The sequence below is a fragment of the Lepidochelys kempii genome, chromosome 2 (assembly GCF_965140285.1).
Source record: "Lepidochelys kempii isolate rLepKem1 chromosome 2, rLepKem1.hap1, whole genome shotgun sequence".
In the NCBI taxonomy this organism is placed as follows: Eukaryota; Metazoa; Chordata; order Testudines; family Cheloniidae; genus Lepidochelys; species Lepidochelys kempii.
The window spans coordinates 252,533,052-252,551,883 of NC_136381.1; the positions used below are offsets into that span (position 1 = coordinate 252,533,052).

Below are 18,832 nucleotides of genomic sequence, written 5' to 3' on the forward strand. Positions count from 1 at the left end.
TTTTATGCCAAAAGTCCTTTAATCTGTCAGTCTCTGGAAAATCCAGTTTGAACCAGTATAAGCAAGGGTCTCTGGGGACGGGGGTACCTCTGTCCAGGTGTTTAAAACCTAAGTGATTCACTTTAATCATCCCCTGCTGTTTTAGTTCCTTGAGGAACTGTGATAACCCTCCCCCATGGAGGTCAACAGTTATACACACAGTCCCTGGCCCACAGTGATACATAAACTTAATATAGTATGTTCCCCCAGGAATACTGTATGCAGTTGCAATATCTGTCTCAGCTATGTTTGTAAGATTTTTAAAGGTATAATTCTTTTATATTGTCATATTATTGCATAGAATGGTGTTAGGCTCAAGCCTACTTCATTTATCGCTACCCCACAAACAGTAACATACCCTAAAAGTCTCATTTTTCCACCCTGAGCTCCTCAGTGCTGGCAGTAGAAACCATGTGCATTACTCCTGGCCCAGTCCCCATTCAGAAGGCAGCAAAGGCTTGTTTCCATATAATTTCCTAGAGATTTTATACCCAGAGTATCTGCTTAGCCCACAGATTATGGGGAAAATTATCAGGCTCTAGGTTATAATAATCTAATTTGAGCATTTTAACGAGACTTTTTCCAAACAGCTATATCTTTTTATAGTTGAACTGTTCTTTGAGCTGGCTTTATTTGTATTGTAGTAGCATGGCGGATGCCTGTCTGAGACCTGGACCCCAATGTACCAGGCAGTGTACAAAAACAGAGACCATTGTTTTGGACCTAAACAATAATTTGAGATTAGATGTGGTATATAACCATGCTGTGTCAGATCAGCCTAGGCATCCCTGATGAAATGCAAGGCACGGTTGTCAAAATGCAAGTTCAGCATGTTTATGGCAACATTTAAGTTAAAAAAACCCTGGTATCATGAGCTATTTGTCAAGCTTTTTGTTAGAAGAGTCATTGATTTAAAGGTATGTATACTCCAGAAAATGATTCAGGTGAAGGTCTACTGTGGTTAGTAGTACCCATTGCCTTTTCAGGGAATATTGTTCTTAATCATTATAAATGTAATCAACCATGGACTATGAGTTTCTTATTACTTCAGGTCTCCCATGAGAAAATGTGCCTCCCTCAGAATTGGGTCCACTGCTCAGCTGCGATGGAGCACCTATTGAGTAGGCAAATGATGCAGTTATCTCAAAAATACAGCTGAGTTAACTGTAAACTAGTTAATTTGCCCTTGATGTATGTCAAATATGGCACAGACCTTCACAAGAGATTCCATTATATGGCAAATTTGAGAGCACTCCTTATTGCACGGTAATGAAGTAGCTCCCCTACCATTGTACTGGGAAGGAAAATTTAAATTGTACACTTGTTTTTTCCCCAGAAAGTCTGAAGATTTTAGCTGAAGAATTAGAGCATCTTGGAAGGAAATGAGGCGCACCATCCTCACATTGATTTATTCTCTCACTGGTATTCAAATCACACACCAGCAACATATGCTGGTCTGCCAAGAAGAATTAAAAGATGTACTGAATTGTGTAAGACAGGAAAGGGTTTCTGTCCCCCTATCCCCCCAAAAATTCTTCCCATCTTCAATCACAATGAGTTGTAAACCATGGTTTGTTTTATTTTTAAAAGACAGCTGCCTCAAAATTTCACTTAATTTGAGTTTTAAAAGGACGTGTGTTAGATGTAGTACTTTCTGCCAATCAGAATGAATGACTGAATGGCTATCACATTTGGACTCATTCAACAAATTTTTCTTAAAGAAAATCCACAAAAAATAAGTCACTTGGTCTTAAACCTTTAATAATAAAAAGGTAAAACAAAACACACTGCTGAAAACTTATCAGTAAGAATGAGCTTTTAAGTGTTCAAATCCTGAATAGTGCAAATTTCTCTCCCACAACTGATCACTTTGGTTAATATACTTAGAAGTATTGGCAAAACTGAACTTTTGACTTACATTTTTGGCTGCATTATTTCTAACACATACAGATTTAGTTGGTCTTTTAAAATACCTTAAATACTTACTGCTGTCTTGATCAAATATATTTACAGCTCATTGTGCCCTTTAATCACATCTGATTATTTAGGCATTGACATTGGTAACAACAGTTATTCCAACTTAACGGGTTTCTCCAAATAGCACAGTCAGCCATTTTATTGAATGAATTAGCTCAATCCTGATCTCAGGCCTTGCTGCCTTGATCTTGCAAGCACTTATGCACATAACTTTCTCAGTAGTCCTACTGAGCTTAATTTGACTATCTATAGTTATTCCTATCATAAATGTTTGCAGTAAAAGGCCCTTATACCAGTGATATTCCATTGAAGCAAATGGAGTTACTGATTTACACTAAAGCAAGATCAGAATTGGGCTCAGTTTAAGATAGCCTTTGTGCTAATCTTCAAGCTGAAGGCAATTTTACTTTTGTTTACTCCCTTCCCTTCAAATTCAGGATTTTCAAGTCTGCACCAAAGTGTTAATATTTCCCTCAAAAAGGAAATAAAATTACAAACACTGTTATTTAGTCTCAATGTTCCTTTTGCTGACGGCTAAGCCTCTAAACAGATGTCACAGGCTAGATCTGAAGATACAGAAGATTGGAAATGAACAAAACTTGCTTAATACAAAAGGAAAATTCATAAAAGTATACAAGCATATCATAACCACAAAACTGGAGTATTTCTAAAAGTTTGGGTTCAATGAAGGCACAACAATAAGCTAACTTTGCCAGTTAAATTATTGCTGAATTTTTCCTCCATGCAGCATTGAAATGAAGTCAGAACCCCTCTCTTTAATATATCATAAGAAACAATGAATATTGAAGAGAATACAAGGCTCAGATTTTACTGTACATTGCACTTTCATTTTAAGACCTAATACTTGCTATTTAAGTCTACTGTGGTCTAAGCTATTAAATGTATACATTGTGCTCACTAGAACTAAATATTTAGAAACACCAAATGTTCAATGTAGTGACATAAGCACTATTTTTTTTACAAGGCAATCACAGATTGCAAGTTTTATAGGGTTGTGAAAAAATAAAGTGGTGATCTCTCCAAAAACTGAACAGAGAAGTAACCTAATAACTGCTTCATTTATTAAACAGTAAGTGACAATCCTGGTCAGTGCCTGATTCCATTGAATTCAGTCAAAACTCTTACTGACTAAAGTGGAAGCAAGATTAGGCTCATAATCTGCTCTTTACAGGGCCCAATTCCACTCCCCAGGAAATAAATACAAGTATTTTCATTACCTTTAGTGGCAGATAGGGGTCAAATTCTGAGCACCTGCAATTCCCACTAGTAGCAGTGGGACTGCAAGTGCTCAGCGTATCTGAGGCCCAGATTTACTAAAATACTAAGGTATATACCCACCTTTAAGCAAGCACACTCACACACTTCAAGTACCTTATTGAATTGGGGCCAGATTTTGGCCAAGATACAGACAGAAGTATTAAACAGACAGATGAACTATAATGAAACTATCAGAATTGGGGCTTTTAGTTGTTTCATGCAGTTTGCGTTAAACAAGATTGTCTAATTCACCTATTGTTCTGAAATGATTTATAGATTCTATATTAAGTTACTTCAAAAATGCAATGCAGCATTACAAGTAAGGGCATGATTCCTTCATACAACTCAAAGCATTGCACTAATGCTTTTAATTTAATTTAGATCGCTTATTTTTAAACAACCCTTTTTAAAAAAAGATTTGGATAAATACTATTCCTATTAAACCATACTTCACCTTTTTTAAGCACCATCAATCTACTTCCTTTGGGCACTGATACAAGAGCTTATAATTAAATTTTAGTTTCAAGGCTTTGAAATATAGCAGCTGCTTCAATAACTGAAACTGGAATCTAGTAATTGGAAAACTGCCACCTAGCTAGAACTGCTGTATGTAACTTGATGTTAAATTCTTCGAGAGAACAGCCAGGCACAAATGCTTATGCAGTAAATCAAGGTAAGATTTCAAGATAAGCAGTTAATTTCAGTTGGCTATTCCAAAATGGATTAATATTTTTCACAAGTCATTTGTGCAGTGAGCCCATATAGATTTAGAAAAAATAATCCTCAGTCAAAAACAAGAACACATCTTCTTAATTTTGTTTTCATACTGGCACCATGTCTTTTGCTCCAAGGATCTAATCAGTGTGTGGTTTCTCAGGAATACCCTGTGGTTAAAAAAAAAAGAAAAAAGTGATTAATACAGTAAACAATACTGCATTCTATTGTTGTGTGACTTACATTATCTAGGGAGGTACACATTACTGTACTAAAGGTTTCCAGTATTTTTAGAAATTATTGAAATAACTTGAACAAATTTGGACCTTTATATTTGTCACTGGCCTGGGAGTTAGAAAACTTGGGTTCTAATCTGAGCTCTGCTACTGATGTGCTGTGTGACCTTGGACAAGGCACTTCACCTCTGTCTTAATTTCTCCCATCTGAAAATGGGAAGGATATTTTCCCATTGTACAGCAAGTTTCATTAGACCTAAACTATAAGCGCTACATATTAATGCTTACAAAAATGAGGTTTAATAAGTAGCATTTAGAGTACGCTCCCCCAAAACAATTGTTAAGAATAGATTGTTAATACTTCAGAACTTTGACCAGAGAATAGTCCATCTTAATGAACTCTCATCAGTTTTAATACAGCATTATAGCTAGTTATACAGACCCCAATTTGGGAGAAGTACATCCATCTTTAATTCAGGAAAACCCTTTTGCTTTAACTTTAAGCATGTATCTGCACTTAAATCCCACCGACTTCAACAGTGTTTTCCGGAATTGAGGCCACATATTCCAATCTACAGAAGTAGTGACAACAGGACTATCCATATAATGAATTGGGTAGAACTGACTTGCTATTAAAGACTAATAGAATGCACCAAATCTGCTTTAGCTCCCAGTTGAGTTCATTTTTATGAATCTCATTATTCTGACAATAACTGTCTGTGTCAATTGCTCATTGTCAAAACTTATTTACTGATTTCTGTTTTAACATTGTAGTGTTCTGACACTCTCTCCCATTGTTGTAGACTCTTCCCCAATTTTTTCTTTAAGTCTGATTACTGTTTTCCAACTTTGGCTTGAAACATAACTTTGTGTCAAGGAAGAATACAACTAATGGCATATTTAGGTAGTATCTTGCAGTAAATCTCACAATAACAGGGAAACATTATTTAACATTCTCTGAGAAGTTTATCCTTAGAATCTATGCTCTGGGGTAGCGTCCAAACGTTAACTATATTGAAATGGGTTATGAAACAATTGTACATGACCAAGCTTTCTAGGGGAATATTTGTACTAGGAAACAATGTAGTTTTCAGGGCAAGTCTTTGTACAAAGATGGAGAAATCCTTGGATGTTTTGACATAGCTTGCACTTCATAACTGGTTTGTCTTCAAAGGATTAGCTTGGGGATTCATGTCTAAAACTGACTAGCTGCTGATGGAGTTAAACTGCATATTGATTCCATACACTACATGGCCCTACTGTTGTATGGCCTGCTCACCCAGAACAATGCAGTCCATGGGAGTTCTGGAACTGCAAGGAACAGAGCTTGTGCCACAAATCTCCAGAAGACATGACCAAAGGATTATTAGTGTGGTCCCCTACTATTTTAGTAAGAGTCCTCGAGGTCATTGTTCTCACAGAATGCAAAGTATTCCCAGACAGTAATCCAGGAAGATTAAAACCTAGGCAGTCTGAAATAGAGAGATCAAGATGCACATAGAATGTCAGTGTTGAAAATGGACATACCCCTGTGAAAGGAACCAAGGTTGGGTTTGCAATTGTTTATAACCTAGTAAGTTTTCCTCTTTAGGGCCAAATTAAATGTATATATTAACAGTATCAAGAGTAAAAGGATTATGCTTCAGATAGAGTACTTTAAGGGGCTTCTATTAGCAGAAACTAAGAGTGATCTCAAAGCACTACTGATTTAAACTATAATAGTCAGAAGTGCTGTACAGCACATCCTAAAATTAAGCACAAAAAACTATTAATGTTAATATTGCAAAATAAAGCACTCAGATTAGGAAGTGCCAAACTTAAGGTTCCCCTTGTGTGTATTCATTATAATAGTCTTTACATGATTACATTCCCCCCCATCAGAATCTGCTTCATTCAGTGCACAAGACAGATAGTGCTCACTTAGCAGGTAGTGATTCAATATTTCTTTTTATTTTCATCACTCAATGTGTGACCCCAGGCCCTAATTATTGCACATGATCCAAGTCCTTTAAGGAATTCAGAATTCTTCATTTCCTCACAGGCTCTTTTTTTAGTGTTCGTCTGAGTGCACCACAAACATTAATAAATTTATCTTTACAACACCCCCATGAGGTGAGAGGGTGGTACCCCCAGTTTATAGATGGGAAACTGAGGCACACAGATTAAGGATTAAATTGACAAAAATATCAACTAATTTAAGTGTCCAACATGACAATTTCCCAGAGTATTTAGCATTTTATAACACCTGACATGTTCAAAACACAGCTCTCGTTGTCTTGAATTGTAGTTGTGAGCACTCAGCACTTCTGCAAGACAGGCCCGAAGTGTCTTAAACTGGGCACCCAGAAAAAAAAAGAGAGTAGCTACCTATGAGAAGTTTGTTTAGAAGACTTGTTTAGTGTTACAAACTCTGTGGCAGATGCTGAAATAGAATCCAATTCCCTAGGGTGACATTCAGCAATCTTAACCAGGAGTACATCCTCGTCATGCAGTTCCCTATTTTACACACCTTCCAATTTCCTGCAACAAGTGAGACAAGGGCCCTACAAAGTTATTTTTATGGGGAAGTATAAGAAGGTCTCCTATACACAGTTACACTAGCACTGAGAAACTCCTGTTGGGGGCTAAGATCCCCACTGTGCTAGGTGCTGTACAAATAAAGATACAATCCCTACCCTAGGAGAGCTCACAACCTTGGTTAGTGACAAGATACAGCAAGAATAAATTCAATAAGTGAGTAGAGGTGGACAGAGGATGACTAATGAACATGTTTTAACAGCCTAGCTATGTGCATGAACCCACACTTTTGGGGGAAAGGGTCCAAATTCAGCCCTGACTAAAGTAGGCAAAATTCCCATTGCACTTGCTCATGCCAGGGATGAATTTGTTCTAGAATGTTGTTTGTTTTAAGTGAGGGATGTCAAGTGGAATGGGTTCCACAGGCTAGACTCTAGCACTGCCCAGCTACCTGCCACATTAAGATGCAATAGTAGGTTCCCTGTAAGGCTGGTAACAGCTCAGTACAAATGCTTCTCAAGGTAAGACGCAGGTAGGAGTTCACAGGCATAACGAGGGCTTACACTATTTTAGGGGTTTAACAACTACTGTTAAGTGAAAAGTGGCTGATTCATAACCCCGAGTGCTCAAAATAGAGGGCAAAAGTACCATTTTTCCCCCCCAATAAGCAAACAGGGACAGGTGTCTATGGCTGAAAGCCCTATTAAGAGTGAACTATATTATGAAACTTCAGTCATGTGGTCATGTTACTGTTGCAAGGTAATCACAGAATAGAGCCACAGCTTGTGTGCTGAACAAAAGCAGCCAGATTTGCATGCCATGTCCAACATGGGACTTTCAAAGGAAATAGTTTCAGCAAAAGGGAGGAGTCCACTTAATTACAGAAAGAATGTGAAGTTTCACAATAGAAACAACACTCTAGGATACGTTCATTATACAACATAGTCAACCTTTAGTGCAAAAAGCCACAGCAGTCAAGTCATGGATATACAGGATGCCATGTTCTGCAGTAGGTTATTACACTTTAAAAGGGCTTAGTGAGAAACAATCTATGTTTGACTGAAACCATATACATTGTTAGTGGGCAGTAAGCATGCTGGAGTTCTTCTGACTCTGATGGATCTCTAGAGTTAAACTAGGGTGTGAAGTTAGAAGTCCAGCAGGCAGAACCTTAGGAGCAGCCAAGGCAGAGAAGAGGTTTAAGATGAACTTTGATCTTAGTGTTAATTTGTGCCAGTACAACCAAATCCCAGGAAGGGGACTTGTGTGGGCTCTACATGGTCACAAACTGTCTTAGACTGTGACAGGTACCTATTCACACAGATTTATTTTAAAAGTGAATAATTCACTAAGAACAGTTCTACAGTAATGTTTATTTTTCACAACAGAGAGAGGATGAACCAGACAGGGAAACTTATCATGGACTGCGGTAGGGCCTGGAGTTCACACCAGTCATCAGTGGTAGGTTAAAAATCACAGATGCTGTAGATTAGGATTAAGACATACCATTTTTTGTTGTGTAACACCCTAGATTTTTTTTTTTTTAAAAAAAAACTTTATCTAGACACTCCAGAGGTACCAAGCAAATACAATACATATAGGGTGCATTTTTATTTCTCTTAGTTCCTTTGCTGTCTGAACATGGTAGCAATACAAAAATAGAGCCTTTGCCCTCCAACTTTGGTTAGGCAACTAGCTCCAGACATGGCAGGACTGGCGGCAGCTTCTCTTTGGAAACCATATTATTGCCTAGTTAAGAGAAATCAGGGGTGGTTGTAGCCTGAGGCTAAGGTGCTTCACCTAGTACCAGGTTGTCACCACATTTAATTATAACACTACACATGTTCAAAATACTTATTAAATCTTCTGGAGTCCAGTAATCAGAAAGCTGGAGCTACCTCACAGTGTATAGCCTTCACCTGACAAAACATACAGTAGAGGGGAGGGAAGGGAAGACACTCTTCTACAAGTTAGAGTAATCAGGAAGTGTAGAAAGGTACAGTTCTGACCTCTAGACCCGTGAAGGCTTACATGCCTTGGGCTTGATTCTCCATCATTGCCATGTACCTTTGCTTGCATATAAACAACTAGACAAGTGGGTATAAAAATGCTACCTTTCTGATTTGGTAGAATTTCTCACACACACACACACACCCCCCTTATAAGTGACTAGACAAAGGTGCGATGCAGCAGAGACTCAAGCCTTCATTTTCAATTTTCCTTTGGTCCAGAATGTGAACAGAGAGAGATTTTTAAACTCCCTTATACCTGTGCCTAGTCCAATTATTTCAAAATAAGAGCAAGCTTTTACATAAGATGTTTAAGCTATTTGCATGCAGTACAGCAATCTGGTTAGTGGAGAAGAGGCCTTATAGTGTCAATGTGTGTGGCAGTAGATAGTCACATGGGTTGGTACACCTCCTCAGCAGGTCAAACTGCAGCTTCTATCCAAAACCACATTTATAAAGGTCATTCTATTTTTTCAGACCACAAGAGTTGAGAGATTGCAAACAAAGCAACTTTTCTTCCACTGAAAGAACTAAGCGTACAGCTTTTTGTTTTAAGCAGTGCCAAAAAGCATCTACCACAAGTATTTGTAGGATTTCAAGACCTTTTAACTGGCTCACTGCCTGGATATAGACTAGAGAACACTGTTACAAAGTAATACCACTTTGTTCAGCTTTAGTTTAAACTACAATATTGTACCATCTCCCATTCTTGTTTACTACAAGGGTGTTAAGTGTCCAGTGAGCCACACAGGATCAGCAGAAGATTGATATCATCCAAAAAGCATCAGAGAAGATCTAGTGGAACAGGTTACATGATTCCATTTTCAGTTTATCCTCTTGCATTTTCTTATAACAACTTTTAGTGATAATGGATTACTCAAAATTGTAATAAGAGCTGGCTGGAAATGGAAATCTCTTCCCATGAGTAAAAAAATGCAATATTTTCAAAGGAAGGAATTTCCAGAAAAATTCTGCTTTAGGAAAACTACAATGGAGTTTTCAGCTTGCTGGCGGCCTGCCTGCCTAGAAGGCTAGTGAAATTGAACAATTTCTCCCTGCAGGAAGGGAGTGAAATTGACAAACACTTCCCAGGTGGACAGCTGTCATTTTAATTTTTCCTCCATAGAAAAGAGAATTTTTGGGAAAAATTGAAGTTTTCATGCAGAAAGTTTCCATTTTGCAAAAACAAACAGTGTTTTCCAGAGTCATTCCAGTGGAAAATTACCAGCTCTGGTAATGACAGATAGCATTTGTTACAGTAACTCCTCACCAACACATCTGTCAAGTTTTGTCCTTTCTTTCTAGAACTTTAATTTTGGAATTCTTCCTGACAACCTCCCTGATTCTGTAATTAGTCGGCATTGCCAATTAAGTAGTATTACCAGTGTGAAGGGAGATTCTCCTAAACATATCTGCAGTTTGATCTGCCCCCGCCCCAGATCTGAACAAAGGCAACTAACTTCCTTTATCATAGCTGTTGCATAAAGATGTTGCACAATGCAGCATGAAATAAACACATCAATATCTGTATAGCCTTTAAAGAGTTGCAACTGGTACTTCCATAATAAAGATCCATTTTGCACTTAAAGCAGTGAGAGAGTTGACAGATCTTTCTGTTTAGGCTTTTGATTTATCACTAGAGAACCAATATCACATTCACCCCTTTAGAAACTCTCATTTCTTCTTATCCATCTGAATTGTGTTCAGCATCATCTTACCCTAACTAAAATATATGCAGAGACAGATTACATTGTTACAGGTTTTTAAAGTTGCATTAATGGTCTTGCACATTAAAAAGTAAATTCATGCAAACTTTGATACTGACTGAAAAGTTTGAGAGCATGAACATAGCCATGGGACTCAGGACCAGGTGTCAAATGAGTAGCCTCAAAATTTGCCCCAAAATTCTAAAGGGAAGTGACCTCCACTGTGCTTTCTTCTTCCTCTCTTTACTGCAAGACTCCCTCATTAGTTCAGTAACAGACCCTATGGCCCTTTGTACACTAAAGAAATTGATGTTTGACATTGGAGAGAAGGGGTCAAACAATCTCCCTAACCTGGCTTTTCTGCAAACCAGTGTTGAAAACTACTGTCCCAAAGGCATTGATGGGGTCAGTAAAGTTCAGCACCTCAGTAGCAAAGCATACTACAAGGTATGTTGAACTATGACCCCATTCACACCAACAGGACAATAGTTTTCCAACACTGACTTGGAGAGCTAGGGTAGAAGGGATGAGATAAGAGGCCTGTTGTGTTACACACATGCCATTCAACAGCTTCCCCTACTCCTTTACTAAAATCTTGAACATTGAGCCTGACATTTCATGTACTTGAAAGCCCCTGTGCCCTTCTTTTGGGAGAGCTTATACACCTCAATCACATCAGCATTGCAGGGTAGCAGAGAGAGTCAAGTGGAGGAGGCTTTCCAGGATCAGAGAATTATGGCTAAGGAGACAGAAGCCAAATCAACGCAGTATTAATTAGGACTATCCATCAATGTCAGAACACATTTGACAAGCAGGTTTTAAGCTGATGTGCAAGCCATATGCAAGACAAAATGTCTTAAATGTTAAATAGTGCTGTAAAGAAAGCAAGTTTCTACTAGATCTATTTAAGAACTAAGTATATGAGGCTATTATCCAGCATGTACAATCACCTCATGTGTGAAATTACAGTTATGCAGGAGTAGGCCCTGAACTACATGTTTGTGAGGAGAAAGACACCATGTATTTTCATAGTAGGATGAAGATAAAGCTATATAGGGCAACACTTTTATGAAAAACTGAATTTTCTTTCTTTTTTTTTTTTTTTAAAAAAAAAGCAGGTTTCCCTCCCCAGTGTCTTTCTACCTTCTACCCTCCCCACAACTTCTAGTCTCTGTAAGTGTTAAGACAGTCAGCGGAGGGGCATCAGAATCTCTCCTATGATCCTGCACTTCACAATACTAAGATTCCAATCAGGCTTATGACACCCAGTATGATTCAAATTGCCACTGGAAGAACTCAGATTAGGAGAAAGAGCCTAGTCCTAATGAATACTATAGAATTCCATCCCAGTGACAACATGCCAGATTTCTATGCTCAAGTTTCAGCCCTTGGGAGGAGGTTCTATAAGGCTTACTAGTCAGTTCATGAATCATGTCCTCACAGGCAGTCTCCATGGACAAACATCTACGAAGGACGCTTCCCTTTTGAATACCCAAATACTAATTATACAACAGTTACCATAGCCAGTTGTCTTCCTATGTTTCCTACAGTCACGCCTCCTGAGAAAAATATACATGGTAGCCAAGAACGGATGTAAAGAAAATCCGGCGATGTATACCTAAAGTAAAAAATTAGTCAATTAGAAAAAAAAAGACATTACATTTCCATTACATAGAAGCATAATAGTCCCATAGTCTTGTACAGAAGCATAACAGTAATGCAAAGAATTCCCCTCCACCCACATAAAGAAGTAGTAACAGGAGGAAATAATCCTCATCTTTCTTAAAAAAAGCCCTACGCTGGGTTAAGGCCAGCTTCCAGCCAAAGAAGGTTAGCAATCCCCTCCCTCTGGGGCCAGTCAATGGCACTTCAGAGTCAGTGGCGGGAGGGCGGGGAAGAGGGAGAGAGGACTGAGCTTATTTTTAGTACCATTTTCTCCAAGAGCTCACAATCAAGACTGATCCTCTATGGCAGCATGCTGCGATGCCACTGTCTTATGTCCCAACATGGTTGGCCCTGCCTTTGTTTTAGGAATAGTGCATTACACTTGTTTATATTCTTTAGGTTTCAAAGTTCAATATTTTGCTTTATATCTGAAGTTACTGTAATTTTTATATTTTACAAAAAAAGTGAATTCTCTAGAAGTCAGGTGAGTTCAAGTTTTAAATGTGTATACTTACTGATAAACACCATTATATACAAGAAACTGAGTGATTAGAGTGGCTAGAAAGGCTATTGTAATTCCAAGACCAAGACCACTTCTTGAACGATCAAATGTCCACCAAAGACCCAATGACAATGCTGCTAGAGTCAAGGAGAGCTGAACGTTATTTGCAAAATCCAGTTTCTGATAAGAAAGTTAAGGACAATTCCTTAAAGACTTAAGCTACAGAAACAGGTTTCAGACAAAACTTTAATACCTCACGTAGACATCAAGAAATGGAAGTTGACAGTTTAAGAATGATCACTAATTCTGGATGCCCAATGAGAGACCTTGGAGCTCATTTTCAGAGAGCCTATTGACTTTTAGTTGGAGTTGTGAGCACTTAACCATGAAGATCAGGCCAAGGCTGCTCATACCAAGTACCCAAAGATTAAGGAATCCCAATTTTTAAAGTTTTGGGCTATAAAACCAAGACTTTCCCACCTTTCTGTGGATTTAAGTTTTCTGCAGGAATAGTAGCTATTCTAAGAATTTCAGTACAATAAGCATCCAGCCAGGAAAGTGACTACTAGTAACTTCTGAGATTGCTGTTTGCATGGGTGAGAAACCCATCTTTATTGACCATTTTAGTAGCAAAAAGGTCATATTTTTAAGTTTAACAGTTGCCTCAGTTCAGTTGGCATGAACTCGAATTACAATTCTGAGAGAATAGCATATGATCCATTTTAAAAATACGTATTTAGTAGTAAGTATCAATTCTTCAACTGTTGTGTAAGCTATGACCATGTCTCTCCTATTAGCATTAAGTCTTACCTGTGTAAGTCACTCAAGCATGAATGGGAAGAAAGACTCTTAAGACAAACTTGCTACTGTGGTTCATTATAATCAACATTTAAATAAACATGCAAAAAGGTAAACTAGTTCAAGGATACAGCACTTGCATGGTTAATACCAACAAAAACTGCTATACATCGCATTACACTGGCCCATTCTCTCTTGAATTTGTGTGGTTCTCCAAGATGGCTGTCAATACAGGGATACAGCAGGCCAACAACAGCTGTAAAAAATGAAATAGAGACAGCTTGTACATAGAATTTATACAATATTTCAATATTAGTCTAGCAAATAAGTGCATGGCAAAGCCTTTTAAGCAGTTAGGCTCATCACTTTATATGTAGGGCCCTACTAAATTCTTGGTTGTTAAAAACACATCATGGACAGTGAAATCTGGTCTCCCCTGTGAAATCTATAGCGTAAAAGTACACAGCACTTAAACTGGGAGGCCTGACCCAAAATAGAGTCACAAGGCTATTATAAGGAGGGGGGCTTGTCACGGTATTGCCACCTTACTTCTGTGCTGCCTTCAGAGCTGGGCACCCAGACAGCTGCTCTGTGGTTGCCCAGCTCTGAAGCCAGCACAGAAGTAAGGTTGACACAGTAGAGAAGACAAGTCCATAGAGTCAAGGGACTTCCTTCTCCCAAGAGTAACAGTTCATACTCACTTTGTATCTATACGGCTGGATACCTGTTACATAACAGAGTCAACGAATGACATTACCAAAAATTTAAATTAAAGTGAAGAGTGGAATATTTCTTTCCTTTCAAGAATCCAGTATAGCCAAGACACCCTCCAGTGACAACTGAATGGGCATGACTGAGTTACAGGTATCTTACATTTGGGGCTGATCCAAAGTCCACTGAAGTCAATAGACTTTGGATCAGGACCATAAATACCTGCCTGAACTTAAACCATGGGCAGAGGAACTCTCCCCTCATATAGCTATAAAAAAAAAATATTTCAGGATTGTCACTCTGAAGCCTTAAATGTCTGAGTCAGTGTGAAGTGATGGAAACAGCTGCAAGCATGGGTTTTTATGTATGTGTTTAGAATATCACCAGGTTTGGTCATCACTGGGATTCATAATCTGTTACTATCCACTTTTTAAGTTCTCACCCATTTTGACTTTAACAATTACACCCATGCAACAGCAGGGCCTTTCAGCTACATCTATCCAGCAGTACTAGACCACTGACAGAAGTAACAACCAATTGCCACCCTTATTGTACACCTAATTTACAAACAATAATTTGTTGTTACGAGTCAGTGATATGAGGGAGCAAAATGCGCAAAATGGATTACTTGGTCCAACTGCCACAATTCTTCAAAAGTTGATTTGCCACCTATACAACTCAAATGCCCCAATGCAAAGCACACCCACAAACAGATCAATGTAACCACCCACACAGGATTCCAAGATTGAAAGCCTGTGACAGAGTGACAAATACTAATTGGATTAGAATGGCCCATTTCTACTCCCCTTCAAAGCAAGGAAATTGTGGGAGCAAACAACTTATTTAGTTTTAAGAGAGCTGGACAAATTTATGAGTGCAATTGTATGACCAGGTTGCTTGTGATGGGAGGGAACAAGTCTCAATAGCACTGGGGCTCACTTCTAGTTTGTCTTATCTTCTTCCTAAAGATCATGCTTCAGCATTCCAGCCTGCCACCTGCAAAGATCAGGAAGTGACACCCCCTCACCCCACAACCCCAAATGTATTCTAGGGAGGGGGTTTGTTTGTTTTAAATCTCCTTCCTCTGAAGCATCAGGGATGGTGACAGCTGGAGATAGGACATTGGATAGTATAGGCCAGGGCTCTAAGGTGGTACAGAGCATCCTCTGATCAGAAAGCACAAAACTCAAATGAAAGCTTACAATCTAGTCCTGCTGAAGAAAACTTCTGGTCTATCAGTGATGATGATGCACTCAGCTATATACACTTACTCACCAAGACAAATGCTCTGTTTAAAAAAAAAAACCTTGCATTTTCAGAGGGTTCTTACAAGAATGATAAGATTGTGAGATTATACCTGGCCAGAGTTGGAAAATAAAGTTGTATGTAATCTGCTATAATTGTTATCCTCATATTAGATTTAAAGATTGATTGAAAGGTATGTTTTTAAGAAGGAAATTTTCTTGTCAATGTTGCAAATAATGCTTTACTTGGATTATTAAAACAATTCTAAAGAGCATAGTTCCTTTTCACAGGTTATGGTGTTTTCAGTGTTTCCAGCTTCCACAAGCCAGAGTCTACAGATTTTCACTCTTACTTTAATGCACTAGCACAATGCTATAACGTTTGGCTTGCAGATGCTACATGGGAAGGTTTAAGATTTTTCTTCTATTTGTGTTTTTAAAAAAAAAGTCATGGGAACATCTCTTGGTTTTATTTATTTGTTTTTAATTTGACCTGCCATCTCCCTCCCCATCCTTTCCCCAGTGCCATCTGTATATACTAGATGTACGGTAAAAGCAGGACTTAGATTATTAGTACCAATACTGAAGTCAGCGGCCCATTTTTGTTCCAATTAAACAGCAAAATGGCTCTTATTTTCATTGTGTGTTTTGTTACAAATTGTGCTGTAGCTTGCAAGAACTCAGTTTCTGGTGGTTACTTGTGGCTGCTGGCAGTAGCACTGCTTCAGGCAGAGAACAGGGAAGGTAGCCAGAAAGGCTTCCCTCATTCCCCACTGACATGTGACTTCCTTGTTTTCGATTCTCTGTCTGTGGCATGTTCACTCAGGCAGCCAATAGTAACTGAACCTTGCAACTCACCAGTTTCAGGGGGAACCAATCAGACAGCAAGCAGTAATGAGAGCCATGCCTGCTGCTGCACTAGGTCTAAGCACTGTTCACAGTCCTGCGAGACAACAGGACGCCCAGGATATACCCCAATACTCTGCAACAAGTGGAGAGAGCTTCTCTAGGCTACCAGGAGAAAAACCCTATACTCCACAGCCTGCAGAAATCACCTCAGCCCTAAAGAGCTGTGTGTAGAGAGGTATCCAATTCCCCCAGAACACTGCTGAAATATTGGCCAGCTGAACAGAGTATTCATACCTCAAATACACATCAAGGCAGTTTGAAAGAGAAGCACATCACCTTTGTAAAGAGTGTGCTTAAGCTCAGGAAGCACTTTGTGCCAGATATGAAATTAGTTTTCTCCTGGTTGTGGGAGAAAGCTGGACCAAGTCTATTCCCCCCCCAAGCCCAGATGTCATGCCAACTACATACACATGAAGTGTGGCCACTGCCAAACCCCAGAACATGCAGGCCACAGACCCTTCCCCCCCCCATGCCAGTGCCTTCTTTCTCACATTGCAGCTGACCAAGCCACCTATAGGGACTCACCTGCAGCTGTCCCACAGCAAGGGGGCACCCACCAGGCAGAGGAGAAGATAGTGGCAATGACTTCCTCAGGGAATAGGGTCACATTCCTCTGTATCTGCAGTAAGTTCAACACCAGTGCCATGAAAGCACCCACAGCAAAGAGCACCAAGCTCCGTTGCACCAGGTGTTGGTTCAAGTTCAGGCTGTTGGTGCTGCTGCTACTGAGACTGGAAGTGCTCGGGGTCCGTGTTCCATGACCCACCAAAGTCAGTGGAGAGCTTGAGACCGAGGAGCTCAGCATCTCGCCCACCTTGGCAGCCAGTCCAACAGCAGTTTTCCCCAGTTGGTTTTTATGCCTTCCCGAAGCAGCGCAGGAACAACTCCAGGTGCAATTCTCTAATCTGGGCATTGGCTTCACCATCAGGATCCTAACACACACACACACACACACACACACACACACAGAAGAGTGCCTATTAGTGCCCCAAAGCCTAAATCCTCTGCACTTGTGTGCATGTGTACACATGTACACACACGCAATAATACTTTGCATGTCTATGGCACCTACCATTTGAGGAGCTCAAATTAATTTAGATCCCCAACACCCACAGACTCTGTTTACAGCTAGAGAATCAAACACTGATGTCAAATGACTTGCCAAAAGTCAGAGAAAGATTGTGGCCGGGCCAAGAACAGGCCAGATGGTGCAGCCACGTCTCTGCAGTTGAATCCATCACATGTCACACAGGGGTGGGGGGGGAAAGACCCCCAGGGCACCTCAGACAATAAGGTCAAGGGCGCTACACCCGGCTGGGCAGGGGAACAGGCAGCGTTGGGGCAGCCTGGTGTAGACCCCGCCCCCCGGCTCTCAGCCCTCGGGGCCCCAGGATGACAAGCTACCCCCAGGCCCCTCCCCAGCCCAGGGGGGTGCGAGGGGCCAAGCGCCCAGGCCGGAAAGGGCTGACCCGCCTCCAGGCGGCATCCCCGGGAGAGCGGGGTCCGCAAGCAGGCGGGCGCGGCCGGATGACCCAAGCCCCCCGAGGCGCAGGCAGCGCAGCCCCTGCAGGGGACCCGGGCCGCACGTGCCCGCGAGGGGCAAGAGCCGCAGGACAGTGCCCGCCACTAGGCGGCTCCGGCGCTACCCCGGCAGGCCCCTCCCTCCTCCATCGGACAAGGAGCCGCGCTGGGGGCGGGGGGGACAAGGCAGCCGCCCCCCCCCCCATTTCCTAGCTCCAGTGCTGGGGGGAGGGGCACTGCGCACCGCGGCTGCCGGGTCGCCTACCTGCCGCGGCTGGGCTCCCACCTGCGGGGGCGCTGCTCGACTCCCTCACGGTCCCGTCCCGTCCGGCCGCCGCAGCGGGCTGGGGAAAGGTTTATAAGCCGCGAGCCTCGATGTCACGTTACCCGCTCCCGACCTACCCCGGAGGCAGAGGGAGAGTCGGCCCCCGCCCCCGCCCCCGCCCCTCGGAACGGTGGCTGGAGGGAGCCTCCGCGCGGCGCCGGGAACAACATTCAGTCTGGTGAGGCTCGGCGGCCAATGGGAGCCAGGCAGCCCATATGACGTGCGGGACACACCACCCACCTTCCGTTTCGGCTGACAGCTGCGCCGCGTCGGGGCTGCTGGGTGGCGCGCGAGCGGGCGGTGAGGGCGCGCGGCTGGGCTGGCTGGGGCGGGGCGGGGCGAGGGCGGGCTGGTGTGCGCCGGTGGGGGTGAGCAGGGGAGGGCTGGGGCGACGGGTCCCCTCGGAACGGAACGAACGTTCCGGTCCAATCCCAACGGAAAAGGTAACCGGTTTAAACTGTCTGAGGCTGTCAAGGTTCCTCCCCCACTCTAAACTCTAGGGTACAGATGTTGGGACCTGCATGAAAACCTCCTAAGCTTATCTTTACCAGCTTAGGTCAAAACTTCCCCAAGGTACAAAATATTCCACCCCTTGTCCTTGGACTGGCCGCTACCACCACCAAACTAAGACTGGTTACTGGGGAAGAGCTGTTTGGACGCGTCCTTCCCCCCAAAATACTT

General features: G+C 41.4%; 1 protein-coding gene across 2 annotated transcripts; it reads right to left on the reverse strand.

The window, feature by feature from the left end:
- Positions 1 to 1,589: 1,589 nt before the first annotated feature.
- On the reverse strand, positions 1,590 to 18,267 carry INSIG1 (insulin induced gene 1). Of its 2 annotated transcripts, none has more exons than XM_073334573.2 (6): positions 18,113 to 18,267; positions 16,831 to 17,237; positions 13,573 to 13,697; positions 12,657 to 12,823; positions 11,995 to 12,094; positions 1,590 to 4,178 (listed from the first exon to the last, which is right to left on the reverse strand). In XM_073334573.2, exons 2-6 carry the CDS (start codon positions 17,228 to 17,230, stop codon positions 4,149 to 4,151), a joined length of 822 nt encoding a protein of 273 aa, XP_073190674.1. In that variant the 5' UTR covers positions 17,231 to 17,237; positions 18,113 to 18,267; the 3' UTR covers positions 1,590 to 4,148. The 2 variants fall into 2 exon arrangements, with proteins under 2 accessions (XP_073190674.1, XP_073190673.1); XM_073334572.2 differs by having other exon boundaries at positions 18,092 to 18,267.
- Between the last annotated feature and the right edge of the window lie 565 nt (positions 18,268 to 18,832).